This window comes from Pollachius pollachius (assembly GCF_949987615.1).
Source record: "Pollachius pollachius genome assembly, chromosome: 15".
In the NCBI taxonomy this organism is placed as follows: Eukaryota; Metazoa; Chordata; class Actinopteri; order Gadiformes; family Gadidae; genus Pollachius; species Pollachius pollachius.
Window position 1 is genome coordinate 4387127 of NC_136948.1, and position 23608 is coordinate 4410734.

Sequence of the window (23608 nt, forward strand, 5' to 3'; positions counted from 1 at the left end):
TCCTCCTCCCCCTCCCGGCCAGCGGTGTACAGCTGGCAATTTGCAGACGGAGAAAGTGAAAGGCGGTAATTGGCTGTTCGGTGGTCCTCTGAACCACAAATTAACCCCCCCTGTGATTGAAACATGAATTAGCGAAAGTGTGGAATATCTGCTGTCCCTCAAGAGGCGTCGGGCGTCGTAAAAGTCCCGATAATTAGACTGCACCACATCGGCTGCATCGGAGTCCACTGGCCGTCTCTTCTGGTGGGGAAAACAATAAGGTACGAGATCCAACCAGACGAGCTAAATTACTTTAGGAGATATTGGACGGGTGCGGGATGGGATCGAGTGGATAACGGGAAGGGGGGGGGGGGGAGGTGAAGGTCTTCCGAAGCTCTTTGTTTAAATTGTTGAGAGATGATGATGAAGTAAAGGAATAATGTCAAATTTAAATGTGGATAAGGTTAGATAAGGTTGACGTTGACACCTCATTGGATCCTCCACTCTACGCTGTGTGCTTGAAACTTCTTGGAGGTTTTGGAGAGGTTTAGAGAGCCTCGTGGATCCGTTGTGTAACCCTAGGGATATGGATGGGATGCACGGTGAACCCCGGTCCTCGTGGTTTCATAACCAATGAAGGTTTCATAACCAATCATCCGTTTTATGAGACTTTCGGATCGCTTGTCCAATTTTGATGCCAGGAGTTTGAACTATTGAAATGAAAAGTCTTATGACAAAACTATTTTACTTTATAACTTCCACTTTACAGGTTACTTGACTTAGATTCTGAGGTGATGTAATGCCTCAGTGGAATTCCATTTAAAACCCACCCAGAAGATAGTTTCAGAAGGTTAATAATAATAAGGTGTTATCTTATGAATTCAACCATCCCGGTTTAGTCACGTCCATCCCTGCCATGTGCTTGCCGAGGTTTGATCTAAAATGACCGTTTTTAATTAAAGACAGCCATTCAGGTACTCCGTCACGCCGAGGAAGGTAATCCATGTCTTTCCGTGAGGGGAAAACTGCCCAGATGTGTGAGTGAGGCGTGCGCATGCGCGTCCCCGTGAGCCTGGACTCGGGAGCGTTTTAACCTGCGGTCTTCTACAACCCCACACACACTACTGTATGTGTGGCTCCAGGATCCAGTGGGGCCCTTCAAGCTCAGAGATGGAGGCCTCGGTTCCATTGCTTTCGAGGTATCAATAGCAGGTCTATATGGCCGCCCTAGGCAACCTAGTCATGATGCACAGGCACGTTAAAAATGGATATTTAGCAGCAAACACTAAAAGGTCTAAATGGGTCCACAGAAGCAGCCTTGAAATGTTTTAACCCCGTTGGATAAGGTCAATGACAAGTACACTACTATAGAGGCCGATCACGTGGCCACACACGCACACACACACGCACACACACACACACACACAAACACACACACACACACACACACACACAAAATGTTTTGGATTGAATTACATTTGTTTTGGCCCACTAAGTGCCTCTGTGTCTTTAAATCTCGGGGTAGTCTTTCCCCGCATCGTCCGGTGAACAGCTGGCCAGATGTTTCACATCAGTCCGCCACTGCAGACGTGCGGCTCTGAAGCAGTCTCCCGTCTGTGACCTGATTGGACGAGCAGGTCCATCACCCTGCAGCCTGTTATTTGAGACAACGCTGAATGGAACTGGAATAACCTTAACCTTAACCCAGTTGGATTAACCTTAACCTTATTCTAGTTCTATTAATACACCTGGAAGAACCTTAACCTTATTCTAGTTCTATTAATACACCTACAAGAACGTTAACCTAACCTTAACTCTTTTCCAGTTCTATTAATACACCTGGAAGAACCTTAACCTTATTCTAGTTCTATTAATACCCCTGGAAGAACCTTAACCTTATTCCAGTTATATTAAAACGGGAATAACCTAACCTTAACCTTAACCTTATTCCAGTTATATTAATACAACTGGAATAACCGTAACCTTATTCTAATATCTTAACCTACCAAATGTAGTAATCTAGTGCTGGGTGAATACGCTAAGGTTATTCAAATTGTATTCATGGAATTGGAATATCTTGACATTAATGTAATTCACCAATCTGGTGTTGAAGTGCGTTCGGGTGGTTAAAATGTCCCATCTGGGATAAACACCGTCTAGTCCTGTCCATGATGACTCTGTTCTGGTTTCTTCTGTTGTTTGAGAGGGTTATAATAAGCCTTAGTTAAGGACTCGTTTCATGCACCGGGTGTGTGATGGTGGACCCTCAGCCGACCAGTTGGTACGGCTCGCTGGGCCGACTGTGCGTGCGATGTCACTATAGGTTAGAGCCCGCCCCTCCTAGTCCCCCGCAGTGATGTGATTGGTTGGTTTGGTTTGATAATTGGTTGTTATCGGTCGGTAGGCTCCTGTTGTCTTGTCCACTCACAGGGATGCTCAACACGTCTGCATAAAAGGGGAGTTTGGCTTGCGACATAAAAACTGAATTGGGGTCGGTTGGTTCACCGAGTTTAAACAGTTACAACATAATGTAAGCACAAATATTTTCCAACAAGGTAAACACGGTCACTTTCCATTTCACATCGTTCCAAACCAATGACCCCACAATCTGACCTTTGACCTCTGACCTCTGACCCCATGTCCCCCCCCCCCCCCCCCCCCCGTCTAGCCTCCAGCCATGCCCCCCCACAGCCAGCGGCCGTCCCCCGCCACCCTCCTGTTGGTGCTGTGGCTGTCCACCTGCACCCTCGCCCAGACCACGCCCAAGACCAGGACCACGCCCACGCCCCCGCCGGTGACCACGCCCCCGGCCCCCACCCCGGCCAAGCCCTCCCCCTCGGCGGTCGCCCAGGGCGACCGCCTCAAGTTCCGCCTGGTGGGGTACCCCCGCAAGCACAACGAGGGGCGCATCGAGGTCTTCTACCGGGGCGAGTGGGGCACCATCTGCGACGACGACTTCTCCCTGGCCAACGCCCAGGTGCTGTGCCGCCAGCTGGGCTTCGTTTCCGCCACGGGGTGGGCCCACAGCGCCAAGTACGGCAAGGGCCAAGGTGAGAGCCGACCGGGTCTGCCTACTACTGCTCTCCTGTTCCTGACGCACAAGACGGCGGTGGCGCGTTGGCGCCCTCTCTGGTCACAAGACGCAACTGCAGTCTGAACGCGGTTTAAAGGGGACATAATATGAAAACAACACTTTTCCTGGGATCTGGGGTGTTGTTTTGGGTCTCTGGTGCTCCCACGCGCATACAATTTTTGAAAAAAGTCTGTACATGATTTTTTGAGTGAGATATGCATTTCTGAAAGTACCCCGCCTACAGTTACCAAACGAGCGAGTCAGTTTCGGCGCCCCCTCCTACGTAGGAAGGGGGCACAGTTGAATATTACCTCCCACTTAACCACTCCCCTCCAATCAGAGCATAGCTATGATTTTGTGGACCAGCGGACGAGCAGCTCCGGCGGGCGAACTCGGCGGCAGCTACCCATAAATAATAATAATATTATTATATTATATTATATTATATAGATATAGAGCTCCAGGAGTCCGCAAACGGCAACAATCCCTTCTCCTCCATGCTGTGGTTCAGTCTAACAGCTCGTTGGTCAATGGGCAGCAGCTCATTTGCATTAAAGCTACAGACACCAGAAACAGCGCATTCTGAAGGGACTGAAACAGAGGGGAATAGCGGTAGGCGATTTCCAGCAAATTGCTTCAAAAACATGTTTTTTGGAGTTTACTTGTTGGGAAAACACCATAATATGTCTCCTTTAAATTCATGTCTCCGTTCACGACCATGTTGTAGTAGGTTGGTATCAGTTATACGATAGTTGGACTGCTTGTATTTGTTATTTTGGTTTTTACAACTAGGTTTATGACAAAAAACCAAAGCCAATCAATTGACATCACATTTTTCATTTAGCAGATGCTTTTTAAAAAACGTCAAGGCATGCTACTCCACTAATTAAACATTGGACAAGATACAAAAGTGCTGTATGAAAGTCCGGTATCAAGTTCAAAATGACCAGCTGGACTATGTGCAGACGAGCTATAGGAATCAGGAATATAGGAATCGAGAAAAAAAAGAAAAAGGGGGAGAAGTCTGACTATTATTCAATTATAACTAGTACTAGTCAACTTAAAAGTATTGCCAGAAAAAAAAAGTTATATCATGGTGTCGGTTAGTTGAGGGTATCACAACCTATGACCTGACCTTTGTTGCCACATGACATAGGTCTTTGACCAGAGCTGAGGCCCCCGCTGGAGCTGGACCTCCACCCCTTTGGATGGGGCTTTGTAAGCTGACCGGTGGTCTCTCTTTCTCTGGTGCTCAGGGAAGATCTGGCTGGACAACGTGCTGTGTAATGGCGGCGAGAAGAGCATCGACGCCTGCAAGTCTCGCGGCTGGGGCAGCAGCGACTGCACCCACGACGAGGACGCCGGCGTGGTCTGCAAGGACGAGAGGATCCCCGGCTTCGTGGACTCCAACGTCATCGACGTACGTAGCCACCGTGTTCATTAGCTGTAGTGTGATGAATAAGAGAGCGTATGAAAACAGTGTGTTCATTCGCTGTAGTGTGAAGACTAAAGGCTTCCAAAAATTGCTACCTTGCGTCGAGGCAACGCTGCAGCAAGGGCTGTGATTGGTCTGCTCACTTAAACCCGACGCAGAACCAAAACCAAAACCAGCGTTGACGTGGAACCATAAGCAGACTTTAAAAGAGCGTATGTAAACAGCGTGTTCATTCGCTGTAGTATGAGGTGAACGTTTGTAAACAGCGTGTTCATTCGCTGCAGTATGAGGTGAACGTTTGTAAACAGCGTGTTCATTCGCTACAGTATGAGGTGAACGTTTGTAAACAGCGTGTTCATTCGCTGTAGTATGAGGTGAACGTTTGTAAACAGCGTGTTCATTCGCTGCAGTATGAGGTGAACGTTTGTAAACAGCGTGTTCATTCGCTGCAGTATGAGGTGAACGTTTGTAAACAGCGTGTTTATTAGCAGCAGTAAAGTATGATGACTGAGGAAGCGTATGTAAACAGCATGTCCATTTACTGTTGTAGTAATGCATGACGACTGTGAGGTTACCTCAGCTCCGCCCCCCCACTGGGACGCAGTGGGAGCGATGGTTTCAGAGAGAAGTTAAGCCTGGAAGTCGTTATACGTTATACTCCCTGCCCCGCAGCCAATAGACTGCACGACCACCCATGTGTTCGGCATCTACCACGCTCCTTAGGTCGCTCCCGGCTAGGGCTCAACATACAGACAGCAGGGCCTGGAACCAGTTAACACAGCAGGTCCTTACTGGCTACGTGTTCATGTGTGGCATTTAGCTACAGTAGCTAGCTACTGAAGGGACATGGTGTCAGTCATACTTTAAGGAAGGTAGCGACACAGCAGCACCGAAACGTTTGGCATAAAAACAACACTTCAAGTTTCTGTCATTGAACAAATGAATGATCTACCGTTCTGTATTTCCCGTCTGGGACTATGAAGGCCCCATCCTTTATAATTAGGAGATGCGTTTACCAAAGTGACTCGAGAATGCCCTACGTCTGAAATACAGATCATTCAGATGTCCTTAAAGGTGACATATTATACCACCAGGTGAGCGTGTTATTAGCCATTAGAAGCCGTTTTGAAAGTCAGCCTCTTCTGACATCAAAAGTGTGCGTGTCCACCTAGATGCACGCTGGATAGATCAGTCTACCAGCCTACCCAGTGGACTGAAGCAAACATTGCTCATCTATCCAGCACACATCTAGGTGGACACGCCCACTTGTGGTGTCAGAAGAGGCCGATTCCCAAAGCGGCTTGTAACGGCTAATCACATTCGCACCTGGCGGTATAATATGTCACCTATAAGGAGCAGGTTGGGTCTGGCGTCCTGCTCTGGGGCACAAACACCTCAGACTGTGGGTATCGGGGCTCGAACCCGGTTCCTATGTACCGTTTTAGAAGCCTTGCCTTGCGATCCCCTAGACCTATGGACCACAGGGGGACGGGCTGAGCCTGGGAGCCAGGCCCTCAGACTACGTGCTGAGCTCACCTGCTTTCAGTTATCTCACACACGCCTCATGTGGTGAGGACCAGAGAGAGACGGAAGAAAGAGGAAAACATTTCACAATCTGTATTTCTGGTTGGTGTTCCGTTTGTCCCTCGGGAGCGAACTTCCAAACAAATGTGGTGTCAAGGCGGGGATCACTGACACACGCCTGCCAGAGTCTCTCCGCTGAACCCCGACCGAGGTGATTTACTGCAGAGGGAGAGAGAGAGAGGGAGAGGGAGAGGGAGACGGAGAGAGAGAGAGAGAGAGAGAGAGAGAGAGAGAGAGAGAGAGAGAGAGAGAGAGAGAGAGAGAGGCCATGACTCATCCCCCTGTCTGCTCCAGTCATTCAGAGGAATTTAAATGTGTTACAGAGATGACGGGATCAGGTCGTAAATGTGCTTTGCTCATCATGTGTGTGGAGGTGATTTGGTCAACACTCTCCCTCTCAGATTGGGGCCTCCATTTCCCAAACATAATAACCTATTATAGCTGAGTGTAGTTTCTTTATGGACATTTATTTATTTATTGAGATCATTTATTTGTTATTGGGTAGGACACTTGGTCAGTTTCAGGGTCGTTATTCCTCCAGCCAAAGACTTTTGTTACCTAATATTTTATACACATTGAGTCCAAAGCAGCCTACAGTGAATCCCCTTCTAGACCCAGGTCAGTACTGAGCAGGTGGGGTTCGGCCGTGTTGCTCAAGGATCGGGGTTTCGAACCCACAACCTTCTGACCGAACACGGATGTGGTTAAGGTGGCGACAGTAGCTCAGGAGGGGGAGGGAGTTGATTTGTAACTGGAAGGTTGCTAGTTCGATCCCCGGCTCGAGTATGGAGGTGCCCCTGAGCAAGACGCCTCACCCTCACTGCTCCCGACCAGCTGGCTGTCGCCCTGTAGGGTTGACTCGCTGTCGGTGTGTGAATGAATGGTCGTGAGTCGCTTTCGGATAAAAGCGTCAGCAAAATCCCCCAAAATGTAAATCAATTTAAAAACAGAGAAACATTGCGTGTTCCCCCTCCGTCACCTCCGCCCACAGGCCCACGTGGACGAGAACAAGGTGGAGGAGGTGCGGCTGCGAGTGGTGGTGGGCGGAGCCAAAAAGCGGATGCCCGTGACGGAGGGCGTGCTTGAGGTGAAGCACAAGGACAGCTGGTCCCAGGTCTGCGACCTGGGCTGGACCCCCAAGAACACACGGGTGGTGTGCGGGATGCTGGGGTTCCCCCACGAGAGAAAGGTCAACAAGAAGTTCTACAAGTAAGCGGCCGTGGGGCGACATGTTTACAAAACGATTTAAACAACTATAAAGCGCCATGTTGATGTTCCGGTGCCATTTGTTCCTTTCTGATACTGATTCCTGAACTTGAGTATCGGCCGATACCGAGTATATACCGAAACACAGCGGTCGAGTTGTAAAAAAAAAAGCCAGGGGGGATGGTGGCTTTTAACTTTTAGGGACAGATTATTTGTGCTGATAACAGCGCATATGGTGGGAGACCAACGGTGTGATAATTATTATTATTAGTAGTAGTATTATTATTATATTATAATATATTTTTTGGGATAAAATAAGAGCGATGACAGTAGTCATCGCTCTTATTTTATCCCCAAAAACGCAGCTCATCGGACGCATCACATGCATCACTTTTAAGGATTTTAAAAACTGATTCTTATTCTTTTTTTCAAAAATGCATTCGGCAGAGAAGGGAGACTAGCGTTGCCCACGGGTTGGAATGAAAGGGAGAAAAGGGGACAGAGTTGTCTGCAGAAGCGATGTCTGAGATGCAGAGACAGCGTCACGCTACCAGTGTCTGTCTCGTACGGTGTGGAACGAGAGCTTGTGAAGGCACTATTGCGCAAGTACGCAGGCGCGCAGCAAGCGTGCCTGCGTGCTTGTGCAATAGCATGCTGCCCGAGAATGCAGTGTCGCTGTCAAATCTGTCCCTGGGAAAAGTAACGTTGCGCCGAATTGAAAAAGGAAACCACTATAATGAAATAGCGGTAATATTTCCACGTTAATTGATAAAATAACAGGGGATGGGAAGGGGGGATGGCTGTTTCAGAAGGGGGATTTTGATCATTTTAATTCCAAAGGGGGATGCCATCCCCCCTCATCTTCCCGAACGCAGAATAACACTGCACGCGTTTGAAATGATCTTTGCCTGTGTAGTAGGCAGTATTGGATGAATTTCCGATGCTTATATCGGTATCGGAAAACAACTCTACCCATTAGTGACATCACACGTGGGAGTTACCAGATGTCGGCTGGACGGAGCAGCAGTCTAGTTGGTACAGGCCACAGCTGAGCTATATACTAATCTCCTAACACAGGTTTTTGCAGAGGTCATTTCCGATTGGCTTGAATTGTTCCCAGGTGTCGTCATTTGTCAGTTACGTCATCTGGCACAAACGAAGGCCAATCAGAAACAACAATTGCGCTGAGTGCTGCCGTCCCTTTGGTGGTGTTGCTCTTTGGACGAGTCCTGAACACACAACCTCCCAAATTGGTTTGGGGAAGTCTAGACATTCAACACCACACTGTGAGTCACCGGCTTTGAGAGAAGCCTGAAGCGTAGGAGTAGGAAACAATGGCGAGATCTCACATTACATTATTTACATTTGAGTCCATTTAATATTATTATACATATATATTATCAACATGAGAGATTGCATTCATGCGCATCATTTTTGTTTTTGAAAACGTATAATGAGAAAGGTTACTCCACTGTTTTCTGATTTAAACAGATATTTCTCATCGTCTCAGGCTCATTCGAACGTTACAAGATAAGGTTATGTGTTGTGGATTCAGATTTCTTCGAATGCGGTCTTTTTCCACATTTCTGGCCAAGATGTGGCAGAGGTTGAACCACAGCCACAGGCAGCCTATAGTTAGCTAAGAGCAACACATGCTACACATGCTAGATGTGGCTAGGAGCAACACATGCTAGATGTAGCTAAGAGCACATGCTACACATGGGACCAACACATGCTAGATGTAGCTAAGATCACTCGCAACCTCTTCTGAACTCTCTCTCCTTCCCTCCTCAGATTCCCTGTATACCTCCCACCTTTCCTTGCATCCTCCCTCTCCTCTCCACAGCCTCTCCTCTCTCTCCGTCTCTACCCCGGCTCCTCCTCCTCCCCCCCCCCCCCCCCCCCCAGCTCCTCTCTTCACAGCAGTACGAGGGGAAACATGGGCTTTCTCAGTTGCGTGTGAAGGTGAGGACCGGATGGAAAACCGCCGGAATACTGCGGAAGAGGAGGTGGAGGAGGAGCAGGGAGGGACGGAGAGAGGTGGAGAGAAGGATAGGAGGAGGCAGGGACGGGGAGAGGAACAGATGGAAGAGGAGGTGGAGGAGGAGAGGGATGGGTGTAGGAATGGAGGTTGGCATTTCCAGATCGTACTGGTTGTAGCGGGGGACTGAAGAAACAGAGAAAGCATCAATAGCAGGACTGTTCCTCTTCTGTCAGCACACCCAGCGGGAACTCTGAGGTCCATGGTTTCATTTTGTTGAAAAATAAAGAGCCCGTCATGGACCACCAGGTGTGGTGTTGGTTGACTAATGATCATCAGACCAGTTGGAAAAATAGGGGCCATTTAAAAATTGACCAGACACAATTCCTGCATTCAGATTACTGTGCCACTGGCTGGTAATTGGCAAGCGCTGCTGAATATGTTGTGTTTGTTTTCCATCGTTTCCTCCGTCGAAAAGATGGCAGATGGACCATAGCGACAGTGAATGAACCAGTCTTCACGTTATGAAAGACAGGCCAGACAGCAAACTCTAAGACAGAATCCGAGCCAAAACCCAAATTGTCTAACCTCCCATAAACTTCCCTTGTTTTAATAAGCTAGAAGGACGGTGGTTGTGTGGGTTCTCGTGAAAAAAACACAACATAATCTAATATTTATAATCACAACCAACCAAAATATCCAGAGTTTTGACTTGCCAGTCATGGATACAACCCACTCAGCCGATCACAGAAGAACTCAGAAGAACTCAGTCTAAGAGAGATGGAAGACATGGTTTCCACAGACATAAAGAGTGTCTGTCGCAGCTGTGTGAAGCATTACCGCGTGTGCATACCGCTCATGAAGAATGTATGCTCTCCACTCTAATGGCCGCCCAGCAGCGCGCTGTTTACCCTCACCAGTGCCACTTCCTGTCCAGACAGGAACGCACTCCGGCTCGCCTCTCTGTCCACACGCCGGGCTGTCTCGGTGAACCCTATGACAGGACGCCAAGGCCGGTTTGTTTTCTTTGTACAGCCTCCATAATCCCAGTCTCACATTATCACGACAGCGTCTAGCAGAAGATTAGCAATGACCCATCGACAACCTGATGTGTAGATGTACGTGTGCGTGTGTTTCTTGGCTGGCCGCATACAAGCCAGTTTCCTGTGTAAAGCCTCGAGTCCTGTACTGTACTATGAACTGTGTGAGTTTGTGTGTGGGCTGTCTGGGATTCGACTGTGCTGTACTCTGCTGTGTGTGATGTTCTGGGGCTGTTTGACTGTTGCAGAACGATCATAAAGAGGGCAGCGGTGAAAGTCTCCAAGCCAAAGGTTAACGGGACAGCCAGTGCAAGGTATCCACTAGCGGGCTAACCCACCGTCCCATTGAGACAGTGGGTTCCCGGACACGTAGCTTAGCTCCTGTCGCTAGCTAGTTTCTAGGCGGGTTTCTCTGCATGTGTGGAAACCCTTTAGCCCTTTCTGTTGATCATTATAGTTTGTAGCTGTAGTCTCCTCGTAGCCTGGTGTTGTCGCTGCTTTCTTCCTTGAACACATTTCCTGGCCAGGACAAACACCAACAGATTTGATAATGTTATATTGGCCTGTAACTTTCCAGAAGAATAACAAAAGGCTAATATCAATCACAGAGTGCAATAAATTTATGATTTATTATCACAACTTGAACTAAGTGCGGAAGTGGATCTTTTTCCGTGACTAGTTTGATGATTTGGCCTCGGTTAAACTCCTTGTGATGCGACAGATGTGAGCCTGGTTTGTCTGGCCGGGACAAAATGTTTTTCCAGGATTGATTCCTTCCAATAAAAACACAACAGCCTTGAATTCTCTGCCCTGTTAGCTGTACACGGATGAGCTCAGACCATCAGGGGTATTATACAAGGAATGCACACAAGTATGCGGTCATGTACCAAGCCCACAAGTATAGGAGACTGTCCCATGAGACAAAAACGGCACATTGGCTAAATTATCGATTAGAGAACAATATTTAAATGGTATGGTAAAATGGTTGCGGGTACAGTGGTTACAGGGGATGCTTTGTGTGCAACAATATTATGGGATGTTAGATGGCTCTACATTCCAGACAGCAACAAGGAGAGCCATTCAGAAGAAAGCATTGCTGTTGTCATTTTATTGTGTAATACTAGAATAAAATAGTATTACTACTCCTAGATATGTGATTAAACATGTAATTGATATTCATGTTACATGTAAAGTACTATTCACTATAATGATTATACTGATGTTCCATAAAACCATATAAACGTATAACCAAACAAGTAATGCGAATTACTGCATTACATCGTCAAAATAAGTAACTTGAATAGATTTCTTCCTTTATTCATAAATTCAGAGAAAAAAACTTTTCTACATCCATCTTTAACATCATCAAGTGTATTTATTTGCAAGTGAAGACATCTGACAACATAATCTGATCTTGTGTTCATTGCCTCTAACCACTGTTTACATTGCAGGCAACCAACCAAAGCTAAAGCTAAAGCTAACACTAAATCTAAACCCAGCGTCTCTGGCAAAAGGTAATCGGAGGACAAATGACCCGTCAGGGTACATTTGTTCCATGCAAATTTTTCTTTTAACCAGCCGCTGTGAAACCATGATGCAACAGCATCATGTAGTTCACTCTCAGCAGGTTTTCAGTGTCATCACCTTAACCGTTCAACAAGGTTTATTACAATGTTTAAAATCGCTCATGGGGTTTTGTAGTGAATGGCTGCTGCCGTTTGCTGCGTATTTTTATTTGTGGGTATTTGTTGTTGTTTATGTTCTTGTACAGTAATTTGCTATCAGCTTTATTACCCTAAAGGGCTGATTATGGTTCAAAGTCGACGCAACGCGAGGCGGTTTATGGACCCATTACGTCCTTGCGGACCCTCCTTGCGTCCACTGCAAGGGCCTGACGTGCGCCTCCCAAAAACTGCAACGTTGAGTCGAGGCTACGCAGCAGCAAGGGCTGTGATTGGTCCGCTAATTAAAAGCCGACGCAGAACCAAAACAGGTTCTGCGTGGTCCTTGCGTTGCGTCGACGTGGAACCATAATAAGCCCTTTACCCTTACCCTAACCCTGACCTTTACCCCCACAGGCTGTCCCTGGAGCGGCAGAAGCACCACTTCCTGGTGCACTCTGTGGCGTGCACGGGCACGGAGGTGCACCTGGCCGCCTGCCCACTGGAGTTCAGCCGGCCCAACGCCACGGCCTGCCGGGGGGGCATGCCCGCCGTGGTCAGCTGCATGCCCGGGCCGCTCTTCATCCTCCACAGCAACGCCAAGAAGAAGCTCAAGATCTCGGTGAGCGGGCGCTAACCAGCTAGTCCCTGATGCTAACCTGCTAGCCTCTGATGCTAACCGGCTAGTCCCGGATGCTGACCTGCTAGTCCCTGATGCTAACCTGCTGGTCTCTGCTGCTAACCTGCCTGTCCCGGATGCTGCCCTGCTAGTCTCTGATGCTAACCTGCTAGCCCCTGATGCTAACCTGCTGGTCTCTGATGCTAACCTGCCTGTCCCGGATGCTGCCCTGCTAGTCTCTGATGCTAACCGGCTAGCCCCTGATGCTAACCTGCTAGCCTCTGATGCTAACATGCCAGCCTCTGGTGTTTACCTGCTAGCCCCTGATGCTAACATGCCAGCCTCTGGTGCTAACCTGCTAGCCTCTGATGCTAACATGCCAGCCTCTGGTGCTAACATGCCAGCCTCTGGTGCTGACCTGCTAGCCCCTGATGCTAACATGCCAGCCTCTGGCGCTGACCTGCTAGCCCCGGATGCTAACCTGCTAGCGCTGTGCTCTGCGCCCCTCTCCAGGCCAACGTGCGGCTGAAGGGGGGGGCCCGGGTGGGGGAGGGCCGCGTGGAGGTCCTGAAGAACAGCCAGTGGGGGACGGTGTGCGACGACCGCTGGAGCCTGCAGTCCGCCAGCGTGGTGTGCAGGGAGCTGGGCTTCGGCAGCGCCAAGGAGGCCCTCACGGGGGCCCGCATGGGACAAGGTCAGGGCCCCCCCGCCCGCGCCACACACACACATTAAAAATGAGAACTCTTTATTTTTTTCCCGATGCTTTAAGCTTTTATTATGGCGCAACCCAAGGGGGTTTACGGACCCATTAGGACCCTCCTTGAGTCCACCGCAAGGGCGTGCGCCTCCCAATGAGTGTAACATTGCGTTGAGGCGACGCGGCAGCAAGGGCTGTGATTGGTCCGCTAACGTAAACCCGATGCAGAACCATAACTGGTTCACGAATGCGTCGAAGTGACTGCGTGGTCATTGCGTTGCGTCAACGCGGAACCATAACTAAGCCTTTACATTCACATTGAGACGTTTAGCCGACGCTTTCGTCCGAAATGTCGTCAGGTGAGGCTGAGGACAATAACAGTAGAAGCTACAAAAACAAACTTTATTCCAACGCACGACCTAGTGGCTGAGGAAAACCGGCTGGACAGAGTTACATAGGAATCAGAAACCCAAGGTTAGTCATCATGGATGGTTTTCATTGGGGTTGTATTAACTATTCCAGCAGTCATAGCATTCTGTTTCTGTAACAAGTTGTATTTACAAATAGCGCTGGATGTGAGGGCATCAGAGGGGTTTTATGAATCCGGATTGTAAATAATTGAGTGGTAGCATATGCTGTCTACGTCTGACCCTGAAAGCAGATCAGGTTCGAGTACGTGCTGGAATGTTACGCTGTCCGTCCCAAAACAAAGTGAAAACCATGACATTCCAATGTCCACTCGCGCTACATTTTTCAGCGGGCTTTGTGGAGGAAATCGCAAGGGAAAGTTGCCAAACATGAGCGAGGACGCAAGCCAACAAGTGAGTGTATTCACTTCCCATTGCTTCGACCACTGTCGCTGGCGTCAGACTACAGACGCTCTGACTGCTCCCATTGTGGAGCCGTCAGTCGTTACCGCGGTGACATGACGCAGGAGCCAGGGTCTAATCTCGGAGGTCATCCGCCATTAAGGGCTTTAATACCTGAGGGAGGATGGGAGAGTTGAACCTTAGCGGAGGAGGTTTCCCGGGAATGGGAGGAATGTGTGGCGCAGAGTGGGAGAGGGTCGTGAGCAGCTTTACACTGCGCCTCAACCTTCACACTCGCTGTGATTACGTTTTGGCCGAAAGTTCTCAGCGTTGTTTAGACTAGTGTGTGGGATCAAGGCACCACACACACAAATACACAGCCGAACACGTACAGAGAAACACACACATACTCCTATTGACTAATCTGACTGAGGATCCAGAGTGGAAAAGTAATTTGTCTGAGGAGATTTTTCAGAAAGCTACCGTTAAGTGTGTGTGTACATATGTCTGTGTGTACATGAGTGTGTGTGTGTGTGTGTGTGTTGGTGCGCGTGCGCATGTGTGTGAGTCTAAGAGTTTCGATCACAGACTGTCTTTGAGCAGAGGGCATTCCTCAAGTGATGTCACACACCACAGGAAAGCTTTTTACATTTTTCACATAAAAAGCCTCAGTAGATTCCTCAGATGTCCTTTAAGGACAGCAAAGATCTTTTAGTATGCAAAACCGCGGAAAATTAGTTTCCTAATCTGCCTCCCTTCCTGTTTATTTTTCTGTGTGTGTGTGTGTGTGTGTGTGTGTCTGTCAATTTTCCGTTCTACCTGTGTATGCTTGTTGGTTTGTGTGTGTGTGTGAATGTGTATGCATATGTGTATGTGTGTGTATATGTGTATGTGTGTGTGTGCATGTATATGTATATGTGTGTATTTATGTGTGTGTGTGTGTGTGTGTGTGTGTGTGTGTGTGTGTGTGTAGGCATGGGCCCCATCCACATGAACGAGGTGCGCTGCACTGGCCTGGAGCGCAGCCTGTGGGCCTGTCCCTTTAAGAACGTCACCAAGGAGGACTGCAGCCACACGGAGGACGCGGCCGTGCGATGCCACGTGCCCTACATGGGCCTGGAGGACTCGGTCAGACCCTCTCCTTCCTACCCCCTCCTCCCCTGTCTGTCGGGCCCCGCGCCCATCTTACCTTGGGGGGAGGGGGGGGGGACCCCCAGAAAGTCTGGGAGAGGGGGCGTGTTGTGAATCAAAATGCAGTCTAGGGCTGAACGATGTGGGGAAATAATCGAGTTGCGATTATTTCGACCAATATTGCGCTCGCGATTTAGTGTGCGATTTTTATTTTTAAAGTTCCTTATGTTCCGTATTATTCACTAAACCAGCAATAAATCATTCTATGGTCTGATCAACACAACATTGGAAGCGGTCAACATATACTGCTTTTTCCTTTAGGCCAGGCCTATGTGTTGAGATGAATTGATGCATGAATTGATATTATAACATCTTTATTTATCTATTGAATTGTTAAAGGAAAATAAATACAAATTTTACTGATCTCCAGTCAATAACAGCAAGAAATAAAAATAAAAGAATTGTCAAAGTCCTTGGGATTTGCAAATCGCATTCTATTAGATCGCAATGTCGGTTTGAATTTGATTAATCGTTCAGCCCTAATGCAGTCTGAAACATCCACTCCGTTCCCGCTGAAAAAGTCGGACCGTTGTCGTCACTGGTCCGACTTTTCCGTGTTTGCTCGAGGAAACGGAGACCCTGTTTCTTTTCACAACACCAGTGTGAAGCAGAACTCTCTTGAATTATTTAATATTATATATCATATTATTTTAGACTATAGTCCAGCGCGACGGTTTACCTTTAACGAAGGTTTGCTGGAAAAATTATTCGGAGGCGTCATCGGGCAGATTGCGATATTATTCCTGTATTCTTGGATAATTCTATCTCATTGATCAAATGTTACCAGTAAACTCAACACAATGTTAATCCAACGTTATGAAAGTAGTTTGGTTGATATTTCTCTGTCATATTAGAAAAGCGCTGAGCAATATATACTGAGCAAAGTATTTCTAACCCCAGTATATAAGATGTATATATATATCATTATATACTTCATATATTCAGATGTTTTCCCTCCCCTTGAGACCCGATTGAGCGATTAACACTGATCACAACATATACAATCTACCTCTCTCTATTCTGTCTTCAAGCTCCACTTCAGCGTCACTGTCTCTAACCTCACCATGGTAACCCTTACTGCATCTTATAATATTAACTATAAATTAACTTTCTGGTCTTCCCAACTGTTAACATACTTACCATTGCATAGGTTTACTTAGGTTTATTTACAACATTACCAAATGTTGTAAATCTCCAATACCGTGTGTATATGTTTTGGGGCTGATACATGATTGTTTTTGTTGCGGCTACCCTAACATGCTTCTGATGAAATGCATGGCTGGAAACAGGTCCACATGTTGCTAGCCCATGCCTTTCATGCCTCCCATTGACACACGCGGACAGTCTTGGCAGAGTACAGTAAGAGATTATTACTCTCTTACCCATTGATCAACAAATTAAAGCAGCAGTTCGTGCTAATGCTAAAACAAATAATTCTAACCTAATATGAGGCACTTCAAATTGTAATTTCAATGCAAATAATGTCACATTAAAAAAGTAACGCATCACAATTGGAAAAAAATATCCTGAAATACGGAAAAAAGGTATTCAGAAATTCGGACTGAAAAATTATGCTATCCTCAGATGCTAATGTAGCATAATTTGAAGCCGTTGGTTAGCATTTTACACGGCCAGCAACCCAGCCCGTCTGCGTGTGTCGACGACGCTAGCCTCGTCATGCTAGCCGCTAGCCCCGTCATGCTAGCCGCTAGCCCCGTCATGCTAGCCGCGAGCCCCGTCATGCTAGCCGCTAGCCCCGTCATGCTAGCCGCTAGCCCCGTCATGCTAGCCGCTAGCCCCGTCATGCTAGCCGCGTCCCGCCGACTCACCGCTGTGCCCCTCGCAGATCCGCCTGACGGGAGGACGCACGCGGTACGAGGGCCGCGTGGAGGTCCTGGGCCCCGGGCCCAACCGGACCCACAGCTGGGGCTTGATCTGCGGGGAGAGCTGGGGCAGCAAGGAGGTCACTGTGGCCTGCAGGCAGCTAGGCCTGGGCTACGCTAACCAGGGCCTGAAAGTAGGTTACTAACCCACGCTAAGCCAATAGCTCCACGCAGTGACACTGGTACAACCCTCTAGGCTAGGGGATGGAGGGGATGACATAAAACCAACTCAAACTGTGAAGAATCTTGGTTTCACAAGTAAATAAAAGGGTTAATTATAACAAAAGAATATCAAGTCCAAAATAAGCTGTACATCAGGGTGAGCCGCGGCCAAAATAATAAACATAACAGACTTACCGTAAAACAAAAATAGTTTTTCTAATTCCAACGAAAATCAAAGGTTAAGCCTAGTTCCCTAACGCAAGAAATTAAATGAGAAAATGGGGCACCAAATAAAAGGTCATTCCACAGGCTCGCCGAGCCAAAGTTGAACAAAACTTCAACACCTAAAGCAAAATATGACACAGAATAAAGCAAAACAAAGTAAGTAACAGACACTTAGTTTAGCTTAGCTTCTTTAGCTAGGTATGGGTTGCTACAACTGGAGCCCGTTGGAGGCTGGGCTGACATCACACAGATCCTCTGTACTGAAAGGGATCCACTGACCCAGTGTCTCATTATGGGACCCGAGATGAACAGGTTTTCACCCCGCTGGTCAACGTTCTTTCTCTCGATGTTCTTCATCGAAGGAGGTAATGAAAGGGGAGTATGGACCACAGCCCTGGCTAAATTTAAACCCAGAGACGGATGTGTGGTTTGGCAGTGCTGGGGCTGGAAGCAGCGTAACACACTGTCAGACTAAACACACCAACCCCGCAATCACAACGAACCAGCTCCGTGGAAGGAACCGCAGACCGCTTCCCTGGAACCCACTGAGGGCCCCACCCAGGTCCTCAGTGACAAGACAAGCAGCTCCCCCTCTCAACCAGTGCACTTTCAAACTGTTACATATTACAGATTACTGCCATTGGACAGTAATGCTCTCCTTTTAAATATCAAGCCAAAGTCATAACATCACCAAACTACATTAGCCGAAGAGTCCAGCGTCCACTAAGCTCCCACCAAACGACCTCAGAGGTCACCGTGCACCGTCTCCCCACGCCTGAAGCCCCCCCCCCCCCCCCCCCCCCCCACCTTATCAGCCATCGATTATGGCGTAAGGTTCTCATCTTTGAAGCACGCTCAAAGAAAACCCAAATATTTTGTCCCTCATTTGATGGTAACAGCATCACTTAACGCGGGTACCTGCTACCCGAATGATATGAGAGACGCGTCATATTACTTTATTACTGCTAAAAAAGTAATATACCGCTGTAACGCGTTACCCTGCCCCCCACCCCCGCACTAATAACCAATAACCGCTAACCCGCCGTGCAACGCTTTCACGGCTAAACTAACCGGAACGCGGTACTTCGTGCGAACTCACGAACGCGGTCCAGGGTGGGTCCCGGTCCGGATCCCCCCCCCCCCCTAACGCCCCCTAGGCCCCGCCTGCAGGTGCGGATTGTGGGCGGGCGGACGAATTATGAGGGCCGCGTGGAGGTAGAGGTGGGCCCCCGGTGGGGGACGGTGTGCAGCGCGGGCTGGACTACCAAGGAGGCCATGGTAGTGTGCAGGCAGCTAGGCCTGGGCTACTCCATGCACGCTGTCACCGTGAGTAGGACGCTCGGATTAAGGTGGACTGTGTGGAGAGATGGATAAACTACGGCGTTAGTAATTGTTGGCGGGGGGTGATATTTTTGAGTTTAAGGTCATTCAGTGCAGCTGGTTGATGTTTTTATCTTTATTTTTTTTTATCACAGTCTATGTTTAGTAGTAAATCTGGGGGAAAGTAATATTTCAATTAAATGGCAGTTTGGTAAGACATCCTCACCAGCGCCATCTTGTGACCAACCTTGTCTATGCAAGGGAGGGCCCAGGGTTCATCTAAGTGTTTGATAGTAAGATCAGGTACCACACAATCAAACCGACTGCTTCAAAGCTGATTGGTTGAAAGTGTATGTCCGCCTTCTCGGGATGCTACCTCAAAAACGACCTGTTGCCTCTTTCAGAGGAAGTTGGGGTCACATGCCTGTTGAGGGGGTAGTAATGGTTGGCTTGTGAAAATATGTTCACTAAAGCTGTCGCGTCTCATCTATGTTTGTCCTGGTGTGTCTGTGCGTGTTAATCTGTCTGTGTCTCTGTCCATCTCTCTGTGTGTGTCTCTGTGTCCGTGTGTCCGTTTCTCTATCTGTGTGTGTCTCTGTGTGCGTCTCGTCTTTGTGTGTGTCTCGTCTTTGTGTGTGTCTCTGTGTGTCTCTCTGTCCGTCTCTCTGTCCTTTTCCCCTGTCCGTCTCCCTGTGTGTCTCTGTGTGTGTGTGTGTGTCTGTGTGTGTGTGTGTGTGTGTGTGTGTCTGTGTGTGTGTGTGTCTGTGTGTCTGTGTGTGTGTGTGTGTCTGTGTGTGTGTGTGTGTGTGTGTGTGTGTCTGTGTGTGTGTGTGTGGTGGTCCGGCGGTCAGGAAACGTGGTACTGGGACAGCAGCAACGTGACTGAGATGGTGATGAGCGGGGTGAAGTGCACCGGGGCGGAGATGTCCCTGAGCCAGTGTCAGCACCACAAGGTGCTCAACTGCCAGAAGACCGCCGCCAAGTTCGCTGCTGGGGTTATCTGCTCCGAGTGTGAGCACCCGCACGCACATAAACACACACAAACGTACGCACACACACACACACGTACATATATACATACCACGCACGCGAGCGAACACGCGGACGCATGCGTACCCACATATGCGCGCACACGCTCGCAATCACACACGGACGCACACAAGTACCCACACGCACGCACACTAAGACAGACACATTCAATGCACCTGCACAGAAACACACATGCACGCACACACAAAGAGACATTTCGCTGGGTTTCGAACCCCTTACCGGACGTTCCTGCCCACTTACATAAACAAATGGTTTCCAACGCATACACCGCCCCGCATATCACCGCAATGCTCCGCCATGTCCCAACATGTCTCTCCCCCCCCCCCCCCATCCAGCGGCCTCGGACCTGGTCCTGAACGCGCCGCTGGTCCAGGAGACGGTCTACATCGAGGACCGCCCGCTCCACATGCTGTACTGTGCCGCCGAGGAGAACTGCCTGTCCAAGACGGCGGCCAGCGCCAACTGGCCCTACGGCCACCGCCGCCTGCTGCGCTTCTCCTCCCAGATACACAACATCGGCCGCTCCGACTTCAGGCCCAAGGCCGGACGCCACTCCTGGGTCTGGCACGCCTGCCACGGGTAGGACCCCCGCCTCCACCTAGCACTTTCTGTTTCAGTTTCAGTTTCTGTTTCACTTTCACTTTCACTTTTACTTTCTGATTCACTTCCACTCAGTTTCGTTTTGAGGTTGTTTACAAAAGGTTACGTTTGGCTGCCTTTTTATTGTATTGTAAGCAGTTACTGGCTTAAATGACATTGTAATCATTGAGCAAATGCTTCTGTCCATCGTTATTTTAGATACATGGTATTAAGGAGCAGGTAGGGGTCAGGCGGAGTCTTTCTCAAGGTGCCTACAGGTAGACTGTGGACATCGGGGGTGGAACCCAGAACCTCTCGTCTGGGATTCAAACACCCTGACCTCTAGAGTACAGTACTGCCTCTGTGATGAGCTGTTGTGTGTTCTGATGCTATTGTGTGAATTGCGGTGTGCAGCCACTACCACAGCATGGACATCTTCACCCACTATGACCTGCTCACCTCCAATGGGACCAAGGTGGCCGAGGGACACAAGGCCAGCTTCTGTCTGGAGGACAGCGAATGCCACGAAGGTCAGGAGAACCAAAGAGAAAGTGCTCTTAGCCTGAAGTACTGCAGGAGAAATACTTTACAAAGTTCAATACTTTGGTCAAGGTTAAAGTCCTCTATCCAGTATTCAATTGAATTTAAAGTTCTGAAATGCAATGCTCCAAAACGATCCATTAATGTTCTTGAACGCAGTCTTTGAAAACATGCATCACTATGACGTCGGAGACAATATTCCGTAGAGCTTTTCCCAGTGCTGTTCCCAGGAAGGAGATTTGGTTTTGTGTCTGATACATAAACAAGCGGGTCTCTCTCCAGGGATCTCCAAACGCTACGAGTGCGCCAACTTCGGGGAGCAGGGCGTGACGGTGGGCTGCTGGGATCTGTATCGCCACGACATCGACTGCCAGTGGATCGACATCACAGACGTCAAGCCTGGGAACTACATCCTACAAGTAAGGGGCGAGGACGGGGGAGCGTCAAGGCCTCCGACCAGGCAGTCGCCAAACATTTGGGATTACGGAATCACGTCGGAATTGAGGTTGTGATTCATAGGGAGGTTAGGGTTGGGAAGACAAGATACAGATGTTTTGGGGGAGTTTTCTAGCGTACATACAAGTGAGTGAACGGGAAACTAAAGTTGAGTAGAAACTTCCTGTCGGTGTCAGACCTCAGCACTGCCAGAGTTAGAGACTCAAGGAGAGCCAAGAGCAACTTGGAAAACCCACTGGAGAGACAGCACCCTCTAGGGACAAACACTGGTCATTGCAGTTGCACCTAAACATAAAAATGAGGTGTCATTACAATACCAGGCAGGTCACATATACAGAATAAAATACACAGATCTAAAATATATACAGTAAAGGCTGTAATAGGTTGGTCAATTTGCAAATATACCTCAACTAATACTGTGTTTTTAGACCTATTAGAGAGAGAGAGAGAGAGAGAGAGAGATTTTCTCTATATTGTTGGTTGTTTCATTAATTCAATGTTATCGCCATTTTATTTGACTGTATATTTGATCCCATCCCATCTGGGAAGATTTAAAGTAGATCTCATCTCAAAGGTTAGGTTCCCCTGTCTCTCTGTTTCTGTGACTCTGTGTGATGCTGATACCTCTGTCTCTTCCCCCGCCCCTTCAGATCGTTATAAATCCAAACTTCGAGGTGGCGGAGAGCGACTTCACCAACAACGCCATGAAGTGTAACTGTAAATACGACGGCCATCGCATCTGGCTGCACAACTGCCACACCGGTAAGCAAACGCACACAACGAAAACACACAGACTATACACAGACTATGGGATGTATGTCAAGGGCACCGTGTGGCCCAGAGATGTTTGGCTGGTAGCCAGAAGGTTGCTAGTTGGATCCACGGAGGGTTGAGGTGTCACTGAGCAAGACACCTCACCCTGAGTGTCCGAATGTGTGTATGAATGGGTGAATGTTGGCCAATATTGTAAAGCGCTTTGAGTGGCCGCTGGTTAGAAAAGCGCTATATAAATGCAGTCCACCATGTATGTACTAAGTAAATACTTACATCAAAGGTCCAACTCTAAGCAACGTAATTCAATTTCAATTCAATTCAATTCAACTAAGCAACTACTGTTAAAAGTACTGTTGCTTAGAGTTAGATATTTGATGTGAGAATTTATTTGGTACATACATCCCATACACAACCCTTACTGGATTTACAGTTATTGTTTAAATGCAACATTTTGAATAATTTATTTGTATGTTGTTTCCCCTGTGAAGGCGATGCCTTCAGCGAAGAGGCGGAGCGCCTGTTTGAGAAGTACCCGGGTCAGCTCAACAATCACATCTCTTAACGCGCACCTCGCCGTCTGCATCCACGTTGTTAGTTTTATTTTTTTATTACCTACGTTCATACATTTTTATAGAACACTTCTCACGTGTCAGAAAGATTGACATCAAGAATCCATTTTGTTGGCCTTGCGACCCGTATTCCCCGCCCCTCACCCCCTCTCTGATTGGTTGGTTGTTGTTTTGGTTGATGACGCGATGACACTTCACATCATCCATCAGGAAATTTTTATTTTTATTTTTACAAAGAGTTACTATGCTTGAATATTTGGGTGCTACTCTATTTCTAAGCTAGTTTTAAGTTCAACGTAAGCTTATGCTACGTTTTGTTAAACGACAGGAATACCTACAACATGTGTTTTGTCCTTGTCTAACTGTGCAGATGTCTGCTTTGTGATGTTATTTGTTGAGATGTAGTGTCGTTTTCTTTGTTCCCGTTTAGTTCAACTCAAGAGGAATATGATTAAGAGCTATCATTCAAAAGTTTGTTCAAACGCTCAAATTCCCTTCCAGAAGGCTGACGATTTCGGATTGTGTCTTTTTATTTGCTGCCATTGTTTTCCAAAGCCCATGGTTTAAGGACACATATTTTCTGTTTGTATTTATTTCTGGGTTGTTTATCAGCACTATTGTCATCTCTTAAATTCGCCCACATGCCATCACATCCTCTGTATGCATGCCATGTTATATTAAGAATTAACACAAACAGCCATGGACAATGTATGCCATGTATGTAAAGCAAATCTAGTCAAATTTACCTGAATAAAAAAAAGCAGACTGATTTTTT

General features: G+C 47.9%; 1 protein-coding gene across 7 annotated transcripts; it reads left to right on the plus strand.

The window, feature by feature from the left end:
• The first annotated feature begins 27 nt into the window (after nt 1-27).
• On the plus strand, nt 28-23593 carry loxl3b (lysyl oxidase-like 3b). 7 transcript variants are annotated; one of them, XM_079752617.1, is made up of 15 exons: nt 28-260; nt 2648-3029; nt 4309-4472; nt 7063-7280; nt 10547-10612; nt 12377-12581; nt 13092-13272; nt 15058-15212; nt 17122-17292; nt 19717-19876; nt 20251-20494; nt 20909-21024; nt 21317-21453; nt 22141-22252; nt 22753-23593. In XM_079752617.1, the coding sequence occupies exons 2-15, from the start codon at nt 2657-2659 to the stop codon at nt 22824-22826; spliced, it is 2376 nt and encodes a 791-aa protein (XP_079608743.1). In that variant the 5' UTR covers nt 28-260; nt 2648-2656; the 3' UTR covers nt 22827-23593. The 7 variants fall into 7 exon arrangements, with proteins under 7 accessions (XP_079608743.1, XP_079608744.1, XP_079608749.1 ...); XM_079752618.1 differs by lacking the exon at nt 17122-17292 and adding an exon at nt 18716-18871; XM_079752623.1 differs by lacking the exon at nt 10547-10612 and adding an exon at nt 18716-18871.
• The last annotated feature ends 15 nt before the right edge of the window (nt 23594-23608 follow it).

Excerpts from the sequence above, each read along its gene's own strand:
- loxl3b (XM_079752623.1), top strand. The coding sequence starts at position 2,657 with ATGCCCCCCCACAGCCAGCGGCCGTCCCCCGCCACCCTCCTGTTGGTG. Across the intron at positions 12,582-13,091 it reads AGAAGAAGCTCAAGATCTCG|GCCAACGTGCGGCTGAAGGG; the intron begins GTGAGCGGGCGC and ends GCCCCTCTCCAG. Across the intron at positions 21,025-21,316 it reads GGACAGCGAATGCCACGAAG|GGATCTCCAAACGCTACGAG; the intron begins GTCAGGAGAACC and ends GTCTCTCTCCAG.